This window comes from Desarmillaria tabescens (assembly GCF_030435595.1).
Source record: "Desarmillaria tabescens strain CCBAS 213 chromosome Unknown EV420scaffold_63, whole genome shotgun sequence".
In the NCBI taxonomy this organism is placed as follows: domain Eukaryota; kingdom Fungi; phylum Basidiomycota; class Agaricomycetes; order Agaricales; family Physalacriaceae; genus Desarmillaria; species Desarmillaria tabescens.
In genome coordinates, this window is record NW_026848362.1 from 1 (window position 1) to 25,633 (window position 25,633).

The following is a 25,633-nucleotide window of genomic DNA, read 5'->3' on the forward strand; positions in this document are numbered from 1 at the left end:
TGTGGGTCACCTGCCAAATTTTGGTGGCGGGCCTTGGACACGTTTCCTTGAGGCTTCAACACGTTGTTGAGAGACACGATGACCTAGTCTACCCAACGCCGACTTGATTTGCTGATGCCCATAGCCAGGACAACGTTGAAGGATCTCTTCAACCTCTTTATCCAGCTCCTCGTCAGACAGGTCGGCCATCTGCGGTCTTGTAGGGGTGTGGATTGTGTATTCTTGGCCATGTTCATCAATGAGGGTTTGGAAGGGCGCGTTTCTGGGCTCTCAGAGGCCATTGCTTTCCTGATGATGGCTGACAGTGCGGGGGCAAATGTCAAAGAGATCAGCAATGCGAGGGGGGGAGCGATGGCTCTCCGTGAGCACCCCCAAAATGGTAGGATTTATATCAGCAGGTGGACATCCTCTCCATCCCGTGTATACCTTGGATCGTGGCTGGAGGAGGGGAGCATGCTTCGGAGGATCCTTGGAGATGAACAATTCCGAAGTTAATGAAGTCCTCATCGCGAGAAGTCCAGCATTGATGATCACAACATAGTCATCTGAGAAGTAGACTTGGGCCTGTGGTATGCAAATATTAATCAAAGAATAAGGTGTTGATGATAATTATTGCGACAGACCTCTGTCCAATACTGTTCCCAATAGGCAACCTCATTGAGTTGCAGCTGAATTCGGTGGGGGTCGCCATTGCCAGCCTGAAGAACCTGATTGACCGAATGGCAAAGCTCTGACCAAGACCTATTGATGCGCTCGATTTGAGCCGTAGTCATGGTTGAGGTTTGAGTTGAAGTTCGGATTTGTGGCGGTGCGAAATGGGTTTATAAACAAAAATAATCAAAATAATCAAAATAGCAAAAAAAAAAAAACAAAAAAACAAAAAAAAACAAGGCATTTATAGAAGGGGTATCAAGGAGAACGGTGCCAAAATGAGTGTATGTTGCCCAGTCATGCTTGCAGTTGGCTGGGTAGGCATTGTGAATGCCCATTGACGCCTCTCCATGAGGCAACCTCAGATGACCTCATGAAATCTCACAAGATCCTGGAATATTGTCCAGGAATTCCAAGCATACCATGGGACCATCAATACCAGGATGACTAGCGAACAGACCCTTGGACCGATGGGGAGGACAAGATGCAAGGAAGAAGGAAGGTTGCTGATGACCTTCGCTACTGTTCGGACGAGTTCAGGCAGAATACTAAGCTGCATTGCATGTCAGCATGGTTCTGGATTCTGCCTGGATCATGTACAAAATGGTGCTTCGTTGCAGTACTGGTTTCTTGAACCAAATCTTCCATATTGTGCAAGGGCGAAGGTGTACTGGATGATGTAGCCTGGCACCCAGGGTGGGGGTTTCGCTCAGGGTTGCAGAAATTGGATCCAGTAGCAGCAGTTGCTGGGTCCCCGATTCTTTCCTTTTGTACAAAACGGCAAGCTGTATCCTTTTTGTAAGTCTCTGTGAACGTGTTTGTTCAAGCTGAAATATACAATACAGCTTGATTGATTATGGAAACGTGTTGGTGCAAAAAGCTTGCTCGGCAGCTGCGCCACCAGCTCGCATTTTGCACTATCTAACATCTAATCCGAGCTGTGATATGCTATGCTTTTGCTCTCCATTCGAATTTCTGTCCATCCATGCATATGCATTAGGTCTTGAAAAAGAAGATATTCCCTGCTGCATAGGCTACCTTGTATCATGCAAATGAAGTGGGAGGTCATTGCAATCATGGCGAGTCTGAATCCTCAATCGATTTTACGAATTCAAAAATATCATAGATGGATGAGAGGCAGCTGAAGGTACACATGTGGCGCGTAGCAACTCCCCTCGCCACCTGCACCCCCTCAGACATCGACACCACTCTGAACATCTTGTGTAACCTGCGTGCACTCAAAGATAACTCTACTCCATGCTCCCTGCTTGCAAAAATATTTGCCACTGTGCCAATCCCAGCCAAGTAGAGCATCAGTATCGATGTATCATGGCAGGTTCTTGATCATTGAGGTGTGCTTGCACAAATATCACTACAACAACAGACTGATTAGCAGGAAACAACGTACTTGAGCAATACCAGACACCAAGTCAAATCACATTCTCGAACCGAACTTGAAAGGAAAAAGAATCATGTTGAAATAAGTACAGGTTAAAGCAAGGTGAGTATACCTTCTCCAAAGCTCGCTTCCCAATCGCTTTACTTTTACTCTGCCAATATTCACCCACCATCAATATTGGAGTACAGAAAAATACTGGGTAAGCGTTTAGTTGTCGGGTACACAAAAGAGGGATTGTATGTACCTCTAGTTGAAAACTGGGGTTGGAATCATCTGCAGCCATATTCATCTATGCAGTCAATCAGTAAGACAATGGGCATTGGCAGAACAAGTAACCGCACCTTCAGACCCATCCCTCAAATATCCCCAAACTTTCTCGACACGATATCTGGCCCTTGGATTGCCATAGGTTGCCTCCTTTCAACGTTTGTGCATGCCGAAAGGAAACTGATGGGAAGATGTGTTGCCTCTGCAGGCTCAGCCGACTAGAACAAATCCTTAAGATAGTGAAGCCTTATATCTAACAAGCAAAATAAACAAGAAGTCAGATCCTCACCATCGCCATCAAGCTCAATGGCGATGATGAAAATTTTATAACCCACTGAGCGAGGCTGCAGAACAGGCGGTAGTTGATATAGGGTATCTGCAGAGCCGACAAAAAGCGGATGAAAAGGTAGAAATCACTTGCAACGTGCATTGCACAATTTTCCAGCCAGCCAATAGAAAGTAACCAGAAAGAGAGATTTTTTCAGCCACAGCGGCAACCTCTCGGCAACTGAGCCGCTGCGTGCTGCATGCTCGCCAATCAACAAAAATTACTTAAGCTGACCCCAAGTATAGCCCCTGTCCAGACAGTTTGGCACCCTCTGTCGTTTCCTCATTCTTCGGAAAGAATCGGGGAACTCGGAAACATGCCGCCAAGTTGCCGGCACATGAAATTTTGAAATGGCGTAACGCGGTCGAATTTCTGTTGATCGACTTCGTTTACATCCATCTCTGTTTATGCACCCACCCTGCGATGTAGCCGCCTCTAGACTGTCTACCACTGAGGGCCTGGCTGGGGATCTAATTACAGTCAACCCTCTGTACTCTTTCTTGGACTCAGATGGCTCATCAAGTTTCACTGCCAAGCTTATTCGAAGACTGCAAAGCTTAGTACTTAGTCGTCAAGTCTGCTCGTGAAGAGGCGATTGGTTAAAGGAGGAAATTCATGGGAATTGAGCGCTGTCGCACACGTCTTTGCTTGTACAGCTACGATAGACAGACTCGCATTCATCCTAAACGCGTATCTCCTGACTGTGAATGAAATACAGATGCTGTTCGGTTGAGTCGCTGGGACTGCGACATCTTGAAAGGAAGGGGGCTAACCATTCCAAGATATAGTCGCAGAGATGGAGATCTCGTAAACCAGACTTAACGGTCCATATGAAGATAAGTCGTTCAATCAGAGGAGGCACAATTTTTTTTTAGCGTACGCCCATCTTCTTTCCATGATGAGTCCAATTTTAGGCTTCATTCTCAGAAATTCAGGCCTAGCAAGAAAGGGCAAATGCGGCGGAATGCTCTGGTTTCGATGATCTTGCAGTGGGTCTAGATTGTGCTTCGGAGCACATACTAAGCTAAGTCTGTATGCTTCAGCCAATATTAAATTTTTTCCGTATACGTCAGGTACCATTTAGCAATTTAGCATGCATGGATTATAATGCTCTGGGAAACAGCACCTGCAAGACGAACATGGTATATCGCAAGCTCGAGCATTGAGTCCGACATCGAGGACGTTCATGAAATCCATCGCTCAGACGTGGTGACGGCGGAAGGTAAGGCAGGGTTCGTTTGTTGCTGTAACCAAGCAACTCTTCATCTCAATTCTTTCCGCATGCTTTGCGTATGCTGAGAACACCATTCTCTCAGGACGACACCTCACTGCCGTAATTACTCATTAGCAAAATCAAGGTTCGTTGGACTAGCTTTAATGGTTTTGTCAGTGTTTTGCTAATTTCGACAATTGCAGGGTCTGCTCTTGATCTTGTTTGAAGTCCGACGACAAGCACGAGGCTTCTATTGGGTTATTCATGTAGAAGAATAATAACCCAACTCAAGCCTTGTGTCATGATAGACCTCGTACTCCGACTTCTATGAGCATCATGTGTCTTTAATCTTTAGCCGGTTCGGCCATTGGTGACGAATCATAGGTTGTATACAACCAGCACCGCCCATGCGTCACTGCTACGAAGGAGTCAGTCTTTGGAGCCAGTCAGCATGGACCTATAACGACATAACGCCTAGACCGGCCCCAGTGCCAGAAGAAGTCAGCTTCGAACGCTCTCCCCCAACACTGATGAACACGACATCATGGGAAGAGGATGGCAGGTAACTTTGTAGTATCTGGTCCTCTCAATACTAAGTTGCATTAAAATGGTCTTTCCTGAACATTACTACCATCGATATGTCTCAATGAGCAGCAGAGGCGACGCGGCGCCGGTCATCACCCGAGATACGAGATCTTCGTAAAACGTCTCCCCATAACACCCATGGCTATGTCTTGCGCGAATGAGCCCATTCACTGAAAAAGATGGCCGGAGAATGTTGATGCCATGATAGGTTTGCTCATGAACATGTACCTTGGAGCGATTCATGATTCCTGACTCCGTCATAAGCGTCACTTCTCCCCTCCGCTTGACATGGGTACTCACACAGCTACACTCCATGACCGTGAACTGTCCTCCGTTCCTGGCAGTCGAAGGCTATAAAAGAGAGGGATTGTAGCACCAAATATTTCAAGCTCTCATAACTGTAACTGCTTAATCTCACTTCACAATGTTTGCCCGTATCTCTTTCACTGCTCTCCTGGCTCTACCTCTCCTTGCGACCGCCACTATCCTTCCCCGTGGCGGTGGTGACGGTGCAGCTTGCACCGCGACCGGTACTGCACAATGCTGTGATACTACCCAGAGCGTGAGTCTGTCTTCCTCCCAATGATCGATGCGAAATCTGACGAGAATTATTAGCCCACCGACTTGACTGCCCCCGTTGTATCCCTCTTGGGCTCCCTCGGAGTCATCGTCAGTCAACTCACCGGCAATGTGTAGGTTTTCCGTATCCTCGATAGACGGTAGCTCATGGCTGATTCCTTTGTTCTACAGCGGTGTATCCTGCAGCCCCATCACCGTCATTGGTGTCGGTGGAACCCAGTGCGACAATCAAGTTGTCTGTTGCAATGACAACAACTTTGTCAGTAATAGTGTTATCCAGATTAACTGTGCGCTCACTTGTCCTTAGAACAGCCTTGTTTCTCTTGGCTGCACACCTCTCAACGTCGGCCTCTAAGGTACTGGGGAGAATGGAAGCATTTTGGTGATTTTTTAAAGTGGATTCATCTGTTGAAACGAGTAAATAGGTTGAGAAAATAATATTTCTGGATCGTATCGTAGCAGATGTGCCAATAATTTATCATGTTTCTGATTTTTTAACCTTTCTCAGCAACCGCCGACCATTGCCTTTGAGAGCTGCAAGTTGAACGTTAAGTAAAGTCAATGACTATCTCAGATTTTGCTGGCGCGGACTGCCCGACGCGGAAAGAGACAGACAATAACGGTGTCATAAAGAGCCAAGAGTCATATATTGAGCACCAAACGCTAAGAACACTCAGGTGAACGAACCGATAGCAAGAACTCCAGAAATTCAACAGATCACTCGTCTACAACATCAAAGCTTGACGTCGAGTACACAGATTGCTAATTATGGCATACCTGGACCTCTCGAAATGTTCATTTTGGAGGTCCAAGTACGTCATAATTGCGCGTCTGGGGATGAAGGAATGCAGGGTGAGCAAAGAGGTCGCGCTTATGGGCTCGAACTCACCTTCAGCCGTTAATCCACCACTATTATCACCATTCCTTGACCGTGAGTGAACTGAGTTCGCCAAACAATGTGTCTCGTCAACGCGTCTGGTTTGCAGAATCTGAAGCTGCAAACCAGACGCGTTCGAATTCTGAAAACCAAACACGTTCCTCAATGGCGTGTCCGAAAAGATCGATATATGCCGTTGTCGTGAGAGGGAAGCTGTAGTGGATGAGTCCAAATGTCTCGACGCGTTATGAAGGACGGGAAACAACAGAGGTGACGAAGAGGTTAGAGGTTAGAAGAAGTTTGATTTGTCCATCATGCCACGTGTACCCTTTCCCCATGACCTACGACTTGGGCTCGCGGTTGCAAACCAGTCTTGCTAGTCGAACATCGACGCTAGGGTGGAATGCATTCCTTGCTATGTACCTCAGCTATAAGTGGTACATTCTGGCATGGGTATTCCAATACTATTCGATGAGGTCCGTCTGGCCTCTCCTCCAAGGATGGTCTACCTCTGGGAACTCTCCTTCCACACATAATCTCCGTCCTTCTCTTTCTTCATCGACGTCCCAGCAGCACCCCCGGCTTCATACTTGGAGAGAGACCCACCAGAAGTGCTGCAGCAACTAAGTTGTCGGTGGATTCCAGGTCTCGGCTCGCTCATTGGTCGTAAGAGTTGGGACACCAACATGGACAAGACAATTAACCGATGATGTAATTTCCCAGTGAACCTGCCTAGAGGTTCTTCACACCCAACAAGACACCCAGAAACGACACTCACTGTCCTTCTTCGCTGCTACCAAAGTATCTGACAGCCGGGCCCTTTCCCTCTACTATGACTTTAATTCGCTGGAGACGGGACTGCGATATGAGCTTGCGAGGAAAGCAGGCTGGTCTCGGTTTCACTTCGGCAAAGCAGGGAACGAAGCAGGTGGACGTACAGGTAGTGGGAGATGCAGTGCATCACCTACAGAATGGCGCTTCCGAGTCAGATACTCCGCCGTTAATCGCGATCTCGGACTCTTCATTCTGTTTCTGGACACGCAATCAGCCAGACTCACCCTCAACAACGAGGCAGAATGAAGATAGGATTCAGTGCTGGGTGCTCATCCAACTCACATCATGGCCAACGCCTTCGCGCGGTACCATTGACTCGTCTCTTTTCTTTTTCCCTAGTTATCCACTGAAAAGTCGCGATCTACGGAAATCTTCAAGCTTTGGATGGATGGTGGCTATTGACTAGTGAAGATATCTGTAGTACGTTCTAATTATTGACCATCATAAAACTACCTAAGCAATACGCCCTAGTTCATATTGTTCTGGAAACTGCGTCTTTTCTGGACGTTCTTTGATGGTTTTCCTGTAATGCGTCTAGGTGACATTTGAGCCTCACGTTGATTACTCATCCTGGGAAGGATCACATTTCGTAGAGTGGGTCTATGAAACACTCCCGCTCGTGGATAAGAGAAACATGCTCGATGTAGATATCCTCGAGGACACAAATTGAAAGACTTTGTTATATGATTCGCAAATCAGCGTCAACCGCAAGTCTGATCCTTAGCTTGACAGTGGAATAGCAGAGTTTTCTCCTCGTGTTCAATATTTATCCGACGACAAACTTCCTTCTGACGGATGGATCGATGGCCAAGCCTTCGAAAACTCGCCACGGTTTACTTGAAACACCCATTCGATAATTCAACAAGGAGAACTATGATTCAGGATCTATGATGCTTCCCAGGAAGCTCCGAATGACGGGAAAACTCGAAAGGTTATAGTTATTGGCACGTTTGCTGCTTTCCAGCAATATTCTTTTCTCCGACTGTTTATGTATCTAACAAACGAATGCACTTTACAAGATCACCAAGACGCTTTGTTCTGATTCACGAAAACTTTCCTACTCCCTTGAGAGGCCGTAGCGCAGCCTGTGTGAAGAAAACGTGAGCTTATAATTAACTTGAAAGACGGTGTTACTAACGAAATCACTGTCCACGAGGAAGGACTGGGGAGATAACTGGGGAGCCTGTAATGACCTGTCTACCTTCAATAACACTTGCTTCGTCGCCGGTCGGAAGGGTGGGAAGGACTGGAGAGATCGTGACCTGCCTGCCTGTAAGGGCGGGAATCGCTGGAATCGCCGGAGGTGCGGGTGGGGCGGGAGGTGCGGCAGGCGCTGGCAGTGCTGGAAGGGCGGGAGGCACCACAGGTGCGGCAGGTGCTGGAAGGGCAGGAGGTGCTACAGGCGCTGCAGGCGCTGCCGGTGCTGGAAGAGCGGGAGGTGCTGCTGGTGCTGCTGGTGCTGGAAGAGCAGGAGGCGCTGCAGGCGCTGCTGGTGCTGGCGGTGCCGGAAGAGCGGGAGGCGCTACAGGTGCCGCTGGTGCCGGAAGAGCAGGAGGCGCTACTGGTGCTGGCAGAGCAGGAGGTGCTGGCGGTGCTGGCGGTGCTGGAAGGGCGGGAGGAGCAGGAAGAGCCTGCCTGCCTGTAATAACAGCACCGCCATACGATTCTTCACGGCGAAGGACTGGGGAGAGGACCGGGGAGATCGTGACAACCTGTCTGCCCGTAACAACAGTACGTTTGTTGGATTCTTCTTCAACATGGGGAAGAGGATATGGGGCAGGGTCAGGGCAGGAGAGTTGTCTGCTGGCAATATCATCACGGGGAAGGACGACAGGGATCACACCAGCTCCGGCAAGGAGAGGTAGAGCCAGAAGAGCTGAGATAGAGATACGAGCGAACATTGTGAAGTGAGATCGAATAAGCTCTACAGTTGTGAGGGCTTGAGAATACCTGCTGGTTTAATCCCTCTCTTATAGCTTTCCGAGTCGTCTCCTCTGGGCGACGGAGGTCATCAGTCGTGGAGTAGAAACGAAAATACAGCGTGTATGGGTGCCAAGGTCGAGTAGGAGGGAACGAATGACGCGTCTGACGCGGTCAAAAATCATCAAGGCTCGTTCAATGGTTATGTTTTTGTGATATGGGGAACCGAGGAGGGGAGTATCAGTCGAAAATAGTCCTTGGTCACGGCGACAGCCTTCTCTGACCCTCATTTCCGCTGTATACGCTTGTCCGTGCAAACATAGTCATGAGGTTATGTTTTATGGAGATCCAACATCTCGGGACCCTGGATGATGATTGATGTTCCCCGCCGCCATCCCGCCAATGCCAATATTGCTCACTGGTTGGCGCGGCGAGAGAGAACAGATGCGATAATCGGATGCTTTCGCACCAGAGCCGGTCGAAGTGCTATGAATATGTCTAGACTGTCGGACTCTAATGGCGACCATGTCTTTTGATGCCTACATAGAGATGCCACATAAGTTGTGTTGGTTGAACATACAGCCTATGACTCGTCATGACTAGCTGAATCGGCAAGACGCATATACTACGCATGTACGCCACAACCTCCGAATTCGTACTTCGAAGCATCTGGCAAGTTGGCAGTCAGAACACGAGGTCAATCGTGAACGAACGGTTCCTGATTTCTGTATTCGGATGCTTCATTTTCAGGAAAAACATTGACGCAAAGAATGGTACAATACCTTAATAGCTGGATACCAGCCATATCACAACCAATAAGAGCGAAACTGGTTCGAAACGGCGGAGAGGTTGCACCATCTAAGATATATTGGCTCCACGACAATGCCCTGGGCAGTATCTGCACGAACACGAATGCGGTCAAGACACAGCTCTCTAGTGAAAACAGGGTCTGTCACCTCACTGCAACGGAGATGTCCGCAGATGGCCTCGTTGATTGGTTCATCAAATACACCAGCTCTTCCGGCCACGGATCGACGAGACATCCGTGGTTCTTGTGGAACACTCCGAGCGCCTTTCCGTACGCTTCCATATCCGGCACGCCAACAGCAAGTCCCTTCTGTAATTCGTCCGGGAAGGCCTTGCTGAGCTCCCCAGCTGACATATTCCACATCCCCATATCCGCGAAGGAGTTGGTCGACACCAAACAGTGAGGCGTGAGGAACTCTAGATCAAGCATCCCGCCGCATGAATAACCGAACAAGTCGAATCCGTCTTGGATGCGCGTGCGCTCTAGTAAGTTAATCAGTCCTCCATGAAGGGATTGATAATCCGGATGGCGTTTTAGCGGGAGATGTGTTGAGCAGTACAAGGTAAAGAGGAGGATTCACGTATTAATGACAGTCATATGCTCGATCGTCCGTTGTCCACAAGGGTCGCCGAATGCGGTCAATGATAGTCCTGTATGCAGGGCGATCCTGCAGGCTCAGGGTTCGTCAATACACATTAGGAACGGCAATGCAGTGGACACTCACATTCTCATTGTAACGGAAATATCTACCGATAGACGGATCAATTAGTTTGTCGCGTAGACCAACCTTTCTCGCCACGGATCGACGAATAGCGCGCTTGTTATGCAACACTCTGGGCGCCTTAAAGTACTGCCATGCCGACAGCCAGTCCTCGTGTACATCATCCGGGAAGGTCTTGCTGAGCTTTCCAAGTTGACACGCTGTACATCCCCATATCCGCCAATATACTTTGAATTCTAGATCGAGCATCCCGCCACATGCATGACCGAGCACGTCGAATCGGTTTTGGATGTGCAGGTATTGACCAGCTCGTCAATAAAGAGATCGGTAGTCCGGAGCGATAGCGGCCTTGATGAGAGACGAGTCGAGCGGCACAGAATGAAGAAAATTCGCTATCACTGGGCAGTCACAATCAAAAGAAGTTTCGGGATCGGGAGACGCTAAGATAGGCTGAAATCAGGAACGCTACGAAGAACGACTCGCTCATAGCGACGCACCTAACTGCGACTCTTTCATCACTATGTTCTTCCTCGCAAAGCTTGCCCTCATTTCTATACACGTATTAGATTGGTAGAAGTAGATGGAGCAATGCACGCACCTCTCAAGGGACGTTAAAGCTCCCATCGCAGCCACGAGATCTTGATCTCGCAGAACAGGCCAAGGATCAGTTGTTCCTCTTCAAGAATCGACAGTCCCTGTGGCAGGAAAAAGGATGCCAGAATCTCGAAGTGTGAAGATTCGGAACACGAACGCAGTCAGCTCTTCGGTGAGCCTGCAGGGAGAATCGTCAGCATAGAGAAAGATGGTGACAAGTACATTCCATGTACATCCATACAGACATTTTTCGATGACGATCGACTGGTGCATCGCGTACACCAGCTCTTCCGGCCACGGATTGACGAGACATCCATGCATCTTGTAGAACACCCTGAGCGCCTTTCTGTGCGTTTCCATATCTGCCACGCCGACAGCCAGCCCCTTCTGTATATCGTCCGGGAAGACCTTGTTGAACGTCCCAGTTGATGCGTGGGGCATCCCCATACTGGTCATCAGGTGGCACAATCCCTTCATATCGGCAGCGCGCTTCGAATTCTAGACCTAGCATCCCTCCCCATAAAAGTTGGACTATTCTTTGATGCAGGAAGTTGACAAGTCCGTCGATGAAGAGAACAACAGCGGGGAACGCGTCGAGCGGCATAGGATGAAGAGGAGAATTCGCGTATTATTGGCAGTCAACATTTCAACACCGAAGAAAGGGTTTGGGATCGGGAAGTGCTAAGATAGGCCGGTATCAGGAAGGGTATGGAGAACGACGAGCTCATGACGACGCACCTAGTTGCGACTCTTCACCACCATGTTCTTCTTTGTAAAGCTACGCCTCGTTCCTATACGCGTTTTACATTGATAGAAATAGATAAAGGAAGACACACACCTTACCACACGATGTTAACGCTTCCGTCGCAACCACGAGATGCATGCTCGTTGATCTCGAAGGATCAGTTGTCCCTCTTCAAGAACTGACAATTCCTATAGCAGAAAAACGGACGCCAGAATCTCGAAAGAATGCTCAAGTGCCTAGCTGACACGCTGCTGAAGATGGACCGTCGATGTTCTTTGCGGCGAATCACTTGTAGCATCGAGAAAAAGTTACGGTGAGCTATCATAGCTCACCGAGTTGAGGAAGTTGGGCACTGCTCCATGCTAGGACCCTCTGTTGCAATTGGTGGTGTTGACACTGCCGAAACGGAACGATGTCGAGAGAGGCACTCCTGCTGAAACTGGCATCAAGAAGGTATACGGAGTATTGGAGAGACATGATGATGGAAGGACTCGGAAGGGAATCGGACCGGGAGTCGATCTTGTTTGTTGATGCGGACGTCCAAACAACTTTTCTTCGATCTTGCTCGCCATGCTCCTCGAGGGCTAGAGCAGAGTTAAATCGCTGTCTTCATATCGACAATGACCCCGTATAAAATTTCTTCTCTCGTTGGCAACACTCACTCCCGGGCCATTTCGAACTTTTGCCTGTTCAAGTTAATGCTTACATACGGTATTAAAGGTCCCGTGGCTTCTGAAGTTCGTCTGTTCTACTAATCTTATTTTAGTCTTGTATAGATATGCCGCGTCGTTCATCCTATCTCTTGCCTGTAGCCAAACGGGGTCCGTAGACGCGAGCGATTCGGAGATAGTTGCGATTCAACGATCTCTCGGGCGTGTAGGCGCTGCTGTGAGACCAGGGGCGTTTATGGTTGATGAGTACCCTCTATTGAGGTGGGTACAGCGCGGTCACCCCTACTAAACAATACTAATAAAGTAAATGTATTAGATATCTCCCTTTGTACCGTCCAGAGCTGCGTTCATGGACGCCGAGGAGCTTTCGTTGTACCGAAATCAAGTTGCAGGCGTCAGGATACGGTCCAGCCTTACTTTTCGAAGTATCTCCTTGAGAATCAAGCCAAGCTCCGGCTGAACTACGACGAGGTCGTATACCTCGTTGTTACGATGTTCGGTTCCGGATCTACTACCACGGCTAGTGCGATAACCGTGGTGATTATGGTCGCGGCATGTTTTCCCCACATGCAGACATGGGTGCAGGAGGAACTAGATGCTGTTGTTGGTCGTAAATGAGGTGGGTTTCCTTCCTGAGTTTGTAAAGCCTCTAAGTTGATGTGCTGGATTTAAGCACCAACATTTGATGGCTATGTTGACTTGCCTCGAGTCTTACTGGAGAGCTACCGGTGGAGGCCTGTCGGTGGGAACGGTAAGCTGATGTCCTCGCCCTCACTATATTGGTGCTAATGAGATCTTTTGAAGGCTTTGCTCATCGTGCATCTAGGGATATCATTTGGGTAAGTCACTCACCATTATCTTCGTCCGAAGAGGAATCGAGCTCGATCTCAGCGAAAGTACTGCATACCAAAGGACGCCATCGTTATCGGAGACCACTGGTCCATATGCCGAGATCCCTTAGTATTTGCCAGAAGTGTTCGACCCTACTCGCTGGTTCGACGAGAACGGATCTCTCAGATCCGATGCACCGTTGTTCAATTTTGGCTTTGGTAGACGGTGAGGAATGCTTAGCCGGGTATCTGTGTTCCTCTTGCTAATTTTGTGTATGTAGGGTATGTCCCGAGAGATACGTAGCTGATCGCTCGCTTTTTATAATGACAGCCCTGCTCGTTCAGGATATCGGAGGATGAGAAAGCGCCCATTGACCAGCGAGGATTTGGGGAAGAAGGGACCAGTATTACGCCTGATACGTTCCAGGTGTGTTTCGAGAAGCGGGTGGAAAAGATGGAAGAATTGTTGGAGTGTTTATTGACTCAGAAGACTTTTCAGAAGGACTTTGCTTATTGGTATATATTACAGATGATATAACGATATCCGGGCCCGTGTTTCATTTTATCGGTCAAATATATCGATAATGCGTCCCATTCATAATATCCTTTCTTCCGATTTAGCAATTACATTCAAGGTCCTCTTGGAGCGATTATCTACGTCCTATCGAAGGCCGACCCGATTCAAGATGCGGCTGTTGGCTTCAATTACTTGTGAAGGTCAGGACTGGCCAAGCGGGGATTCGTATTGCTTCAAGTAAGTACTAGTTTCAATCAGACGTATGAACTGAGTTCGGTGTCTTTTTGCAATTCTTTGTAGCTACACATCACTGCGGATTGAAGAGCTCTCTCGATTTCTCAGCTGCCAGGTGGTCACTATGGTCCCAACCTCGCATATCACCCTCGTTCCGCAAAACACTTCCAAGACCCTTGTACGAGCTTGCTTCCAAAGCCGAGCTCATCGTCTGGCTAACTAGGGCTTTCGTTTACACCATTCTTCCCGGATACTCGAGCCATATTCCCAGTGCCCGAGTCATTAACACCGGCAATCTTGTGATGTTTGTCGACTCGCTTGTACATCTCCATCGGGTTGGATTTCCACCACATTGGCTGGAAGACTTCCTCGGAGCATTACTATTTAATTCTCTTGTTACTGATGTCGCGCTGTACTCCGGAGAATGGCCTGTCCCGCTGGAAGAACAAGACAAACGCGTTCCGAAAAGAAAAGTCGACATCTATCCGTGGCTCATTGATTTGGAAAGTATTTTTGCAGACGCGTATGAAGTGATTCTTTCCACTTTGTTCGACCCGCAGACTTTTCCCGCTGGTCTAGCGATATAGGGTTGTTCTAGCTTGATATTCCAGCGAATCCTATTATGGCCCAGGACAAATTGACCTGCATCTTCTTGGTATTCTACAGTCGCAAGTTCATCAAGTGCATTCATCATGATTTGACTTCTGAGATGCACGACATTTTTTGAGGGGCGCAGGTCGGTTGGTCATGACAAGAAATTCTACGTGCTCACTGCGACCGAGACGGTGGATGTCTACCATGGGGTGATCAGATGGCGGATGAGAAAGACGAGAATGGCGAAGCTAAAGGAGGAGAAGTGGTAGATGGCGGTGTATCGTTCGGATTTTCGGTCTATGTGTGAGTCGTTCTGATAATTGCTCCAATGAAACTGTTCTCATGCGATGAAACAGTGGTTGGTCCTTATGTTGTTGACAAGTCGTTCGACGTAGTAGACAACTAACTATGGCAGGGAATTCTAACCGTTTCCTTTGTCCCTTGTCGTTCAAGCTTCCGGTTTATGACATGGCTTGACTCTCGGGACCGAGGTCCAGAAGGACAACAGAAAATCTGCATACCCGATGGCAAATTCCTAATCCTATTAATATCTCGATCTAGATATTTGTATAGTACGTGAATATTGGAGATCATATTGTCACAATCGTTCCAATTCACGCCAAATTCTCGATTCCCTTAGAGAGCAATATTGATGGGGTTGCACCCAAGAGCAATGAGACCATTCTGTTAGTAAAAGTGTTAGCTTAGATTCGATTTAAATGACAACAATACTGACGAAGCTGTTATTCTGACAGCAAACAACCTGATTGGAGCACTGAGTGGTGCCGAGACCAATAGCAGTGATTGGGCTGCAAGTGAGACCACTACAAAGATGTCTTTAGCCATGCGCCGCGACATTTCCAGGAGACGAAACCTACACATCACCAGCAAGGCCACCAAGGGCGATTCCGAGGAGACCCAAAAGACTTTGAATAGGATTGGAGGTGGCCTATTTTTCGTGTTCAGCCCATTTCTCCAATGCTCGCGAACGACGACAAACTCACACTCTGAATGGACGAGCAGCACTGCGCGGTGCCAGAGGTGCAAGTCGTACCATCTCGGGGAATGGCAGTGGCGGTCGCAAGGAGAGGCAAAGCCAGGAGAGTGAAAGACGAGAGACGCATTTTGAACTAGGAGAGAGCTGTACAACTGTGCAGGTTGTTCGACTTGATGATACCAGTAAATTCACCTCCATTTTATAGAATTTGGGCCTCTTTGCTATCCCCGAGTGTAGAGGTCATCCGGACATTGACCGCAAGCAATATTAGCTTGTCCAGACAGCTGCGCGACTGACCAAGGCGAGGAATGTGTACATTTGACACAGATTATGCCCTTGATGACTATTTCTTGGTGGAAATGCCGTACCGCGATGTCCTATGTGCCTGAGGAGGCGCTGCAAGGAAGCGAATATCAGTCGCTAATTTACGGCGAAAACCTTCCCCGACGTACTTGGCCATTGCCTTGAGTTTATGCATTGATAACGATCGGCATATCTCATTCAAGTTTCAGGGCGGACTTTCCGGTCATCCCATGAAGAAATGCCGCCGCCGTGATCGCATTGACTGGACGCCGCGTTTACATTCCAACAAGAATCGCATTTGGGATTAGAAAGTTCGAAAGTGCAGCCCCCTTTTTTCGTGGCATGTTACTCGCCCATTTCTTCAGAGCAGAGAAGGCGATCTCTTCTACGTTGATGAACTTTCCCGGCTTTGCAAACACACTGTCAAATTATACCGGAAGCAATTATCGGTACACCCTGATCTGCTCAGCTCCCTAGAAGTGACGTACATTTTAGATATGCATTTTGAATATCGGTGTCACCGATTAATGCAAATCTCTATACGAAAGTGCATACTCCGGGAGACCATATACTAGTAGACACTTGAGACTTCTATGCGTTGCTGTTGATAGGACCTGCGAGGAAACACATTACCTTGTAAGGATGTACGGTGAATGCTACTTACCTCGTGTCGGATGTTCCCCTGGTCAGGTTTGACTCATTGGCAGGTGCAACGCAGACCGTAATAATGCCACTGAACACACCCACTAGTGAGTCGTCCTTCTGATAGCTTGTAAAGTTAACATGGCAACAGGTACGCTGTCTCATATGGCACATGTAGTATTTCTTTTTGACAGTGCCGGAATTTTCAGGACCCAATATCAACCCAATACCGCCACCGAACGAGACACGAATCGAAATTATGCCGACGCACACTGTAGTATGCAGGAAGAAGCATGGAAACTTACAGATAGAATCTGAAGTAAAAGTGTTCCCAAGACTTGGATTGCCTGAGCATAGAAAACCTATGATAAAATGATGTACGACTCGGAATTATGTGTGAATAGTGGTCCTGTTATTGTCCTATTCGGCCCTTGGTAGGCGGCGGCATGGTCAACACAACAGTTAAAAAATATAATAATCATAAAATACTTAAGTTCATAAATTCCATGCGCCAATATTTTAGGATTGCTGCTATGTGTTCCTTGTCGAGTGGAGAACGCAAATGGAAGGGGCCGTGGTAAGAGACAGTACTGTTAGTACTTAGTTAACAGTGTTCGTCACGAGGTCCGACCGCGTGAGAAATTGCCAATTTCAATTTCCAACTGCAACTTCAACTTCACCGCAGACGCAGCAAAATTTGGTTCCCTCAGATCTGAGGCCGTATTTGGAATAACGACTTGGAGTACAGAATGAAAAACACTGTTGAAGGTACATTTATTCTTAAAGAATTTCGTGTAAAGTTGATATCAAATGACTAATGCTGTTAGACGACGATGTGTATAGCTGGCCATCGACAATCATTTGCCATAAATGCGGCAGGAGTTTACCTTCTTCTAAAGACCCTACTCTCTCGTCGTCTGAGCTCTTTTAGAGGCTTCGCGAGGGATATTCGCCTGCTGAGTCAGAAATAAAATCAATTTCCGGTGTTCACTCACAGATAGTCAAGGAAGTCGCTGCATATACGACGTTGAAATATTGCGACTTCTGCGCAATCTAGATAAATTGTACAGAGACCGTGACAGGCTCAGAACCTACGCCAATCATTATGGCACTCTCTTATCGCCAATACGACGACTGCCTTACGGCATCTTGCTGCCAATATTCAAAGAAGTTTGCGGAAAGCAATACAAAATGCATACGCCTAGAAGGTCCCTACGTCTTTCCATGCACATCTCTATTGGATAGATACCAATTATTATTATATTTGAACTAGCGACGCGTCCATCCACGTGATCTCATCATGGTTTTTCCGATTTCAAATTCTACGATCTCTCCAGCACATCACCGTCACCACCCAAGACGCAGAATTTGAGGCCTGGCGTCCACCAGAATTTTTCAATAATTGTGACCGGCAACTTCAAGTACGTCGGATCGTCGGAGTCAAGATATTTCTTTCGATAATAGAGCACCTTCCAATACGCCATCTTTGCTCGCGTAGTATGGAAGATTTGGTTCAAGCTAGTACAACAACACGCCATTCCGTACGTGATGTAGAGAAAATTTAGAAACACGCTGACAGTGACACGCATTAATGCAGCTTAGTATTCCACCTGAACTCATCAACGAAATCATCGATTACCTCTGGGATGACAAAGACGCGCTCATCGCCTGTTCTTTCGTCTGCCGACTCGTCTACCTCCGCACCCGTGTACACCTCTTACACAGCATCGAGCTCAAGCACACACCCGACGATTCAGTCTCCCAAAGCATCCTCCCATACATCAAGAGCATCACGATCAGCCAAGGCTCCAGTCCAATCCCCAGCCTAACCCCATTCCTATCAACCCTCCCAAACCTAACCACGCTCTACCTCGACAGACTCCAATTCCCCGATCCATGGTCGCTCCACCATCTCATCGGTCAGCTCCCCAGGTTGACAAGCCTCGAATTGACTGCGATACGATTCCGGCAGGATTTTCTCGTAGAGCTCGGGAGCGTTGATGGGTCGTTTCCGAAGATCAACAAGATATCGATGTGGGGGACGTCGTTCCATGCTTCCGTCGTGGAGTTCCTCATCCATCGAAGGGAGCTACGAGTGGTATATGTGGACTCCCTGCGTGAGCTTTGTATCATGTACCCTGCTGGGGAATATCTCTCTTCGATATGCGCGTTTGTCCGCGCGGCAAGATCATTGAGGAGCTTGGAGATTCGTATCGATAGAGTTGGTGAGTGAGGTCTTTGTTTTTTGGTACAACGTACACTGATGATGGTTTGCAAAATGAATTGAAGACTATCGTATAAACGTAATGTCGGAATGGCCGGCTCAGCCTGACGTGCTTCCCCTGACGATGTCGACGTTGAAGATTGAGATGGAGTGTAGTGAACGCGGTTGGCATATGAAAGTCATGAGATGGTTGCTCGATTCTCTGACTGGCGCTGATGGACCCATCATGGTGGAGACACTTATGTTGATGGTCGTGCCTCCCACGCTTTTTGATAGCTTCACTATGGATGACAATGATTGGGTGAGGCAATGGTCAAGGTTGGATGAGATCCTAACAGGCCGAGACATGAAGGCGTTTCAACGGATGAAGGTGACATTTAACTCTCACGTTGATGACCCTTCTTCATGGGAAGGATCGCATTTCATAGAGTGGGTCCATAAAACACTCCCGCTCGTGGATAAAAGAAACATGCTTGATGTAGATATCGTTGAGGATACAAATTGAAAGACTTTGTTATATGATTCGCAAATCAGCGTAAACCGCGAGTCTGATTCTTGGCTTGACAGTGGAATAGCAGAGTTTTCTCCTCGCGTTCAATATTTATCCGACGACTAGCTTCCTTCTGTAATACATTTTCTCCCTGGTAGTAAGTAACATATATCATGATTCTATATCAACTAGAGCTCCGATCGATCGATGGCCAAACTCACCACGGCTTACTTGAACCACCCATTCGATAATTTGACAAGGAGAGCTATGATTCAGCAGGAAGCTTCGAATGACAGAAAAACTCGAAATGTTATAGGTATTGGTACAAAGTTTGCTACTACCCAGCAATATTGTTTTCTCCAACTATTTATCTATTAAACGAACGAATGCACTTTACGAGATCACCAAGACGCTCTGATTCACGAGAAATTGCCTGCTCCATTAGAAGCCAAAGGCGTTCTGTTCGAAGAAAATATGAGCGTATAACCAACTTGAAAGACAGCGTTACTAACGAAATCACTGTCCACGAGGAAGGACTGGGGAAATAACTGGGGAGCCTGTAACGACCTGTCTGCCCGCAATAATGGCACCATCATCACGAGGAAGGACTGGGGAGAGGACTGGGGAGATGGTGACGACCTGCCTGCCCCTAATCATAGCACGGGGAAGAGCGGGAAGGACTGGGGAGACGGTGGGAGAGCCCGTAACAACCTGTCTGCCTTCAATAACACCTGCTTCATCGACGGTCGGAAGGGTGGGAGGGACTGGGGAGATCGTAACCTGCCTGCTAATAACATTTGATTCGTCGCGAGGAAGGGCCGGAAGAGCTGGGAGGGCTGGAGGAGCAGGTAGAGCTGGAAGGGCCGGAAGAGCCTGCCTGCCCGTAAGCGCTGGAATCGCTGGAATCGCTGGAATCGTCTGCCTGCCTGTAAGGGCGGGAATTGCTGGAACGGCTGGAGGAGCTGGCGGGGCAGGAGGAGCCGGGAGAGCTGGAATCACCTGCCTGCCTGTAAGGGCGGGAATCGCTGGAATCGCTGGAACGGCCGGAGGAGCCGGTGGGGCGGGGGGAGCGGGAAGAGCTGGAATCACCTGCCTGCCTGTAAGGGCTGGAACGGCTGGAACGGCTGGAATGGCGGGAGGGGCGGGAATAGCTGGAAGAGTCTGTCTGCCTGTAAGGGCTGGGAGGGCTGGGAGAGCGGGAGGAGCCGGCAGAGCTGGAAGGGCGGGAAGAGCCTGCCTGCCCGTAATAACCGCACCGTCATCCGATTCATCGCTGGGAAGGGGAATGGGGAGAGAGGTAGGGCATATAACAGGGACAGGGAAGATTGTAGGAATCTCCCTGGTCATAATATCATTACGGGGAAGGGCGACGGGGATAACACCAGCGCTGGTGAGTAGAGGCAGAGCTAGGACAGCGGAGACAGAGATACGAGCGAACATGGTGAAGTGAGATTAATAAGCTGTACAATTGTGAGGGCTTGAGAATACCTGCTGGTTTAATCCCTCTCTTATAGCTTTCTGAGTCGTCTCCTCTGGGCGACGAAGGTCATCAGTCGTGGAGTAGAAACAAAAATACAGGTCTGTGAGTGCCCAGGACGAGTGGAGGGGAACGAATGACGCGTATGACGCGGTCAGGAACTGTGAGCCTTGTTTAACAGTATGTTTTTATGATGTGAGGAACCGAGCAAGGGAAAATCAGTCAAAAATAGTCCCTTATCACGGTGTCACCCTTCTCTGACCATCATTACCAGTGAATTGGCTCGTCCGTGCAAGAATAGTGATCAAGTTGCAGTTTGCGAAGATCTAGTATCTTGGGTGACGATTGATATCCCCCGCCGCTATCCCGCCTCGTGTCGTTCGTTGGATGCAGTGATACTATTCGAAAAAGACCACCTTCATGCTCATGCAAAGTAGCGTCGAGAGAAAAAAGTCCGATGCTTTGGCACCGGAGTCGATCTATGCGTGGGCCATGGATACGTCCAGACCGTCAGGCACAAATGGCGGACTATGTCTTCTGTGCCTTCGCAGCGGTGCCGAGTAGGTGGCGTTGCAGCCTATAACTAGTCATGAATGGCTGAATCTGTACTTCGAGGCATCTCGCGAGACTTAGAAGCCAGGACACGAGGACAATCATGGACGAACGTTTCGTGATTTCTGTATTCGGGTATGTACTGATCAAACATCATTCTTTGAAATAACATTGACACAAAGAATGGTGCTATACCTAGCTGGATATAAGCTGTCGCAGCCACCAAGAACGAACTCCTTCAAGAGTCCAACGGCGGAGGGGTTGTCGATGACAAAGTTCTGAGCAGTCTCTGCGTGCCCGTTGATCGCAAGGGTCAGAAAATAGCCGTGATCAAGATGGTCCCCATGTACTCAGCTCTCCGAGCCTACACGGTCTGTCAGCAATCGTCAAGAACCAGAGTGAAATGGCCGCTTACATCTCTACCGCAACGGAGATGTCCGCCAACAGACTCATCGATTGGTCTATTGGATATACTCATTCCTCCAGTCACGCCTTGAGCGCTTGTCGTATACTTTCATATCCGCTATGTCCAGTCAACCCTTTCTGTACATCGTCCGCCCTATTGGCTCCCTAGCCGACGCATTCTACATATTCGTCAATGAATTGGTACACGCCAAGTGACACGGTGCCTGCATACCTCGAACTCTAAACCGAGTGTCCCACCCCACGAAAGAACCCGTCTTGGATGCGGAGGTGCTCCAGGAGTTTGCGATGAAGGTACCAACAGACAAGAATAACAATTGCTTCAATGAGCGATGAGTCATTGAACAGCAAAATTCGACCTTCGACCGACCAGTCAGCATTTGCATAGATGAAGAGGCTATACTGTCGCGTAACGCGTTACATTGGTAAAAGAAGACGGAGGGTAAAACACACCGTATCAAAGGACGCTACCGCTCCGACATAGTACGAAGGATCAGTTCCTCTTCAAAAATTGACAGTTTCCGTCGCAGAAAAAAGAAAGCCAGAATATAGAGAGGAAGCCTAGGTGTCTGGTCAGGACATTGCCGGAGAAAGATCGTCGACATCGCTCTTCACGACGATGATTCACTTGAAAAGGAATTAGCGTCAAGAAAAAGTCACGAGAGATGACTCACCGAGTTGGGAAAACTCAGCATTACTCCATCCGAGAACATCCTCGAAGATAGCTCCACCTTCAAGCATACGGACACAACGTCAAATGCCGGATACCAGGTTTGCCATCCTTGAACGTCAGCTCTCGAACAGCATTCATTCGAGTCGCTAAAGTGGCGGTGGTGGCAAGTGTTGTCAATGGCGACGACCACTGTTTCCATAGGCCTCTGAACGTTATCGAAGGTTGTGTATTGTAAGTTTATACGAAAAGTGGATGTAAAGAGGAACTACTGCCTGCTGAAACAAGAAAAAGGTCAGTATCTCGTTTAGGAGAGAGCCATAGTAGAATAGCTACCTCATGTCTTCACCGACGCTCTCTCCACATCCCTGGCCTGCTCCCTCGCGATAGAATATGTCATGAAACCAACAGACCCAACGAGAGGAATTCCAATGTATTTCATACACCCCCATAACTGCACAATCAGCACCCCGATTCTCACTGGTTCTCCTTCCAACACCTCCGTTCCCGGCACACGTTGATACACCGCATCATTGACAATAAGACAAACGAAGAAGATTGGCTGTGGCGGAAGGCTGTCAAGGATACCCGTCCAGCCGGTCTGTTCGTCGTTAGGTTGAGGAAGAAGAGCAGAGCGACAAACACGGTGACGATAGCTAGTCCAGTGATGGCACCTGTGGAGAGAATGGTAGATATGACGCGTTCTTGAGTGGCGAGAGGATACGGAAGTAGTGAAGAATGTCGAGAAGGTATAGGCTGGTTCCTGCAAAGTACCAGCATTTGGACAAAAGCTGGACGCGCGGAGAGCGAGCAATGAACATGGTGGTGTTGATTTGGGAGAAGGGCCTACAAAAGCAACCGATGCTTTTGAGGATGATGGGAAAAAGGGTCGTACGCTGGCCGCTGTCTAGAGCGCAGGGAGAGTAGGGCTGCTTGCATGGACAAGATTTGAACTTGTTCGTCTGAGCGCATACATGGCTCTTCCCCTTCTTTTCTAATGCCTGCACGTTCACCAGGTTTCCCAGTAGCTATTCAACATTCAAGTTTTAGGAACCAGTGCTGGGTATGCAGTCGTACCATACTTATGTGGCCAGGGTTAAGCGTTCGTGGTGAAGGTCGATTAGTCTGAAGTAGAAGAACGTTTGTACGCTGCACTCTGAGCGCTCCACAAAACGAAGGACGTGCCCGACTCCGAGATCATCTAGTCCAACCAGATAATTCACGCACTTGCTGTGAAAATAATCCCGTCAAGTTTGGAATGGAGAACCGGTCCAGAATAGAAAGAATATCGCCATCCAACGTCAGATTCTGAATTCTGTTATGGACGAAAGTGGGAAAGAGCCATGCGGTGGTTTTCACGTCGAGTTTGAATTTGACCTTGCATCAATGGACATCTGAAAGATACGTATAAGCAAAACGTCATTTGGAAGACATTGAACAGGCGCGAATACGGATTTATGAATCTCGTTCGTGCCGGAGAGGAGCATCGAACAATGTAGCCTGCGGCTGAAGCTGTTCATCCTGGATTCGAGGTGGCGTATATGCTCCATCAATGATCCCAACGTCTCCCAGGTCCAAGGCAGGACGGACGAACTTCAGAACTTCAGCCATGGGACCTTTAATATCGTATGTAGGTATTAACTTGACCAGACGAAAGTCCGAGATAACGGGCCGGGGTGCGAGTGTTGCCGGCGAGAGAAGGAACTTATACGTGGTCATTGTCGATACGAGGACAGTGATTTAACTCTGCATTGGCGCACGAGGAGCATGGCGAGCAAGATCGACAAAAAGTTGTTTGGACGTTCGCGTCAACAAACAAGATCGGCTTCCGGTCCTCCCCTTCCGAGTCCTTCCATCATCATCATGTCTCCCCAATACTCTGTATACCTTCTCGATGCCAGCTTTAGCAGGAGTGCAACGCTCGATATCGTTCCATTTCGTCAGTGCCAGCACCATCAATTGCAACAGAGGATCCTAGCCTGGAGTAGTGCCCAACTTCCTCAACTCGGTGAGCTATCTCCAAGTCAGTGACTTTTTCTCGATGCTAACTTCGTTCTCAAGTAATTCGTCACAAGGAACGTCGACAGTCCTATCTTCAGCAGCGTGTCAGCCAGGCACTTGAGCATCCTCTCAAGATTCTGGCGTCCTTTTTTTCTGCTATGGAGATTGTCAATTGTTGAAGAGGAACAACTGAGCCTTTGCTCTGTGTTGGAGATCAACATCTCTGGGTGTGGAGGGAGCATTAACATCGTTTGGTAAGGTGTGTGTCTTCCTTTATCTATTTCTACCAATCTAACACGCGTACAGGAACGAGGCCCAGCTTTTCGTAATCTTCGTTCCGGTCAAGCAACTACGAATAAGAACGTGGTGACGAAGGGTCTCAGCTAGGTGCGCCGTTATGAGCTAGTCGTGCTCCACAGGCCTTCCTGATCTCTCCACATCTCCAGTGCCTTAACGCCTCTCGATCCCAAACCATTTCTTCGGTTTTGGCTGCCCGTAATACGCGAATTCTCCTCTTCATCCTATGCCGCTCGACGCGTCCTCTTCCATTGGACCAGCAGCATCGGCAGTCGTATCAGCCAGTTGACCCCGCTCTATGGCCAAACTTATATCAGTCCTTCCGCACGAGTTTCTCTTCTATTCTTGGTGAAGACGCAGACGACTCGAAAGAAGCCATCTCTCCTCCATCGCCTCCTGCTGTTGATCCCTTCATCGACGCACTTATCGACTTCCTGCATCCTAGAACGGTCCAACGTCCGTGGGGAGGGATGCTAGGTCTAGAACTCGGCAGTGCACTGGCGGCATGAAGAGATTACGTCCACCTGGCGACCAAATTATTGGCGTTTCAGGATGTGGAACGCGTCAACCTGAAGAGCTCTTCCTGGACAATGTACAGAAAGGACTGGCTGTCAGGCGTGACAGATATGGAAGCGTACGGAAAAGGCGCTGAGGGTGTTCTACAAGAAGCATGGATGTCTCATCAATTCGTAGCCGGAAGAGCTCGCGTACTGCGATACACCAATCGATCATCATCGGCAAATGCCCGTATGGTTGTACGTGGAATGTACTTGTCACCATCTTTCTCTATAGCTGACGATTCTCCTGCAGGCTCACCGAAGAGCTGACCGCGTTCGTGTTCCGAACTTCGAGATTCTGGCGTCCTCTTTCCTGCTACTGAAGATTGTCAATTCTTGAAGAGGAACAACTGATCCTTGGCATGTACTGTGAGATCAACATCTCCTAGCTGCGATGGGAGCCTTCACGTTCCCTTGACGAGGTGTGTGTGTTGCTCCATCTACTTGTACCATTCTAACACATGTATAGAAATGAGGCTAAGCTTTGTGAAGAAGAACACGGCGACTGAAGAATCGCAGCTAGGTGCGTTGCTATGAGCGAGTCGTTCTTTGTAGCCTCCCTCATTTCGAACTATATTAGCGCCTCCCGATCCCGATCCCGTTTTTGTGGTTGTGACTGCCCAGTGATTGCGA

The 25,633-nt window shown here is 48.5% G+C and overlaps 13 protein-coding genes across 13 annotated transcripts; 6 read left to right on the forward strand and 7 right to left on the reverse strand.

Moving 5' to 3' along the window:
* Positions 1–235: 235 nt before the first annotated feature.
* EV420DRAFT_1649563 (uncharacterized protein) lies at positions 236–773 on the reverse strand (the record flags this gene model as incomplete). The annotated part of the gene is made up of 3 exons (XM_060478328.1): positions 236–298; positions 370–564; positions 624–773. 3 exons carry the CDS (start codon positions 771–773, stop codon positions 236–238), a joined length of 408 nt encoding a protein of 135 aa, XP_060324358.1.
* Positions 774–4,618: 3,845 nt separating this feature from the next.
* Positions 4,619–5,439, forward strand: EV420DRAFT_1072947 (hydrophobin). The gene is made up of 5 exons (XM_060465649.1): positions 4,619–4,651; positions 4,708–5,005; positions 5,059–5,135; positions 5,194–5,281; positions 5,330–5,439. The coding sequence occupies exons 2-5, from the start codon at positions 4,868–4,870 to the stop codon at positions 5,375–5,377; spliced, it is 351 nt and encodes a 116-aa protein (XP_060324359.1). The 5' UTR covers positions 4,619–4,651; positions 4,708–4,867; the 3' UTR covers positions 5,378–5,439.
* Positions 5,440–6,235: 796 nt separating this feature from the next.
* EV420DRAFT_1485227 (uncharacterized protein) lies at positions 6,236–7,139 on the forward strand (the record flags this gene model as incomplete). The annotated part of the gene is made up of 2 exons (XM_060470185.1): positions 6,236–6,375; positions 6,752–7,139. The coding sequence occupies 2 exons, from the start codon at positions 6,236–6,238 to the stop codon at positions 7,137–7,139; spliced, it is 528 nt and encodes a 175-aa protein (XP_060324360.1).
* Positions 7,140–7,487: 348 nt separating this feature from the next.
* EV420DRAFT_1072968 (uncharacterized protein) lies at positions 7,488–8,813 on the reverse strand. The gene has a single exon (XM_060465650.1). The coding sequence runs from the start codon at positions 8,632–8,634 to the stop codon at positions 7,876–7,878; it is 759 nt and encodes a 252-aa protein (XP_060324361.1). The 5' UTR covers positions 8,635–8,813; the 3' UTR covers positions 7,488–7,875.
* Positions 8,814–9,198: 385 nt separating this feature from the next.
* On the reverse strand, positions 9,199–9,994 carry EV420DRAFT_1073001 (uncharacterized protein). Its single transcript, XM_060465651.1, has 3 exons — positions 9,610–9,994; positions 9,436–9,551; positions 9,199–9,378 (listed from the first exon to the last, which is right to left on the reverse strand). Exons 1-2 carry the CDS (start codon positions 9,888–9,890, stop codon positions 9,512–9,514), a joined length of 321 nt encoding a protein of 106 aa, XP_060324362.1. The 5' UTR covers positions 9,891–9,994; the 3' UTR covers positions 9,199–9,378; positions 9,436–9,511.
* A 2,046-nt stretch (positions 9,995–12,040) lies between these two features.
* Positions 12,041–12,789, forward strand: EV420DRAFT_1073067 (uncharacterized protein). The gene is made up of 3 exons (XM_060465652.1): positions 12,041–12,232; positions 12,288–12,453; positions 12,509–12,789. Exons 1-3 carry the CDS (start codon positions 12,142–12,144, stop codon positions 12,627–12,629), a joined length of 378 nt encoding a protein of 125 aa, XP_060324363.1. The 5' UTR covers positions 12,041–12,141; the 3' UTR covers positions 12,630–12,789.
* On the forward strand, positions 12,685–14,594 carry EV420DRAFT_1768754 (uncharacterized protein; the record flags this gene model as incomplete). Its single annotated transcript, XM_060480988.1, has 6 exons — positions 12,685–12,802; positions 12,866–12,943; positions 12,997–13,031; positions 13,354–13,449; positions 13,740–13,776; positions 13,840–14,594. The coding sequence occupies 6 exons, from the start codon at positions 12,685–12,687 to the stop codon at positions 14,358–14,360; spliced, it is 885 nt and encodes a 294-aa protein (XP_060324364.1). The 3' UTR covers positions 14,361–14,594.
* A 409-nt stretch (positions 14,595–15,003) lies between these two features.
* Positions 15,004–15,491, reverse strand: EV420DRAFT_1649568 (hydrophobin; the record flags this gene model as incomplete). Its single annotated transcript, XM_060478329.1, has 4 exons — positions 15,004–15,051; positions 15,104–15,191; positions 15,246–15,316; positions 15,372–15,491. The coding sequence occupies 4 exons, from the start codon at positions 15,489–15,491 to the stop codon at positions 15,004–15,006; spliced, it is 327 nt and encodes a 108-aa protein (XP_060324365.1).
* A 216-nt stretch (positions 15,492–15,707) lies between these two features.
* On the reverse strand, positions 15,708–17,413 carry EV420DRAFT_1485231 (uncharacterized protein; the record flags this gene model as incomplete). Its single annotated transcript, XM_060470186.1, has 9 exons — positions 15,708–15,760; positions 15,817–15,827; positions 15,947–16,087; positions 16,332–16,581; positions 16,615–16,671; positions 16,941–17,068; positions 17,197–17,262; positions 17,305–17,362; positions 17,401–17,413. 9 exons carry the CDS (start codon positions 17,411–17,413, stop codon positions 15,708–15,710), a joined length of 777 nt encoding a protein of 258 aa, XP_060324366.1.
* Positions 17,414–17,582: 169 nt separating this feature from the next.
* EV420DRAFT_1577831 (uncharacterized protein) lies at positions 17,583–19,315 on the forward strand. Its single transcript, XM_060474540.1, is given in 7 exon segments — positions 17,583–17,850; positions 17,907–18,534; positions 18,587–18,589; positions 18,611–19,042; positions 19,101–19,157; positions 19,199–19,201; positions 19,221–19,315. 4 exon segments carry the CDS (start codon positions 17,809–17,811, stop codon positions 19,036–19,038), a joined length of 1,101 nt encoding a protein of 366 aa, XP_060324367.1. The 5' UTR covers positions 17,583–17,808; the 3' UTR covers positions 19,039–19,042; positions 19,101–19,157; positions 19,199–19,201; positions 19,221–19,315.
* Positions 19,293–20,463, reverse strand: EV420DRAFT_1768756 (uncharacterized protein; the record flags this gene model as incomplete). Its single annotated transcript, XM_060480989.1, has 2 exons — positions 19,293–19,482; positions 19,536–20,463. One exon carries the CDS (start codon positions 20,461–20,463, stop codon positions 19,540–19,542), a length of 924 nt encoding a protein of 307 aa, XP_060324368.1. The 3' UTR covers positions 19,293–19,482; positions 19,536–19,539.
* Positions 20,464–21,538: 1,075 nt separating this feature from the next.
* On the reverse strand, positions 21,539–22,966 carry EV420DRAFT_1485234 (uncharacterized protein; the record flags this gene model as incomplete). The annotated part of the gene is made up of 8 exons (XM_060470187.1): positions 21,539–21,622; positions 21,690–21,795; positions 21,846–21,877; positions 21,929–21,975; positions 22,150–22,206; positions 22,244–22,353; positions 22,499–22,819; positions 22,920–22,966. The coding sequence occupies 8 exons, from the start codon at positions 22,964–22,966 to the stop codon at positions 21,539–21,541; spliced, it is 804 nt and encodes a 267-aa protein (XP_060324369.1).
* Positions 22,967–24,008: 1,042 nt separating this feature from the next.
* Positions 24,009–25,627, forward strand: EV420DRAFT_1649571 (uncharacterized protein; the record flags this gene model as incomplete). The annotated part of the gene is made up of 8 exons (XM_060478330.1): positions 24,009–24,153; positions 24,207–24,313; positions 24,593–24,903; positions 24,955–25,198; positions 25,254–25,328; positions 25,390–25,422; positions 25,493–25,523; positions 25,581–25,627. The coding sequence occupies 8 exons, from the start codon at positions 24,009–24,011 to the stop codon at positions 25,625–25,627; spliced, it is 993 nt and encodes a 330-aa protein (XP_060324370.1).
* Between the last annotated feature and the right edge of the window lie 6 nt (positions 25,628–25,633).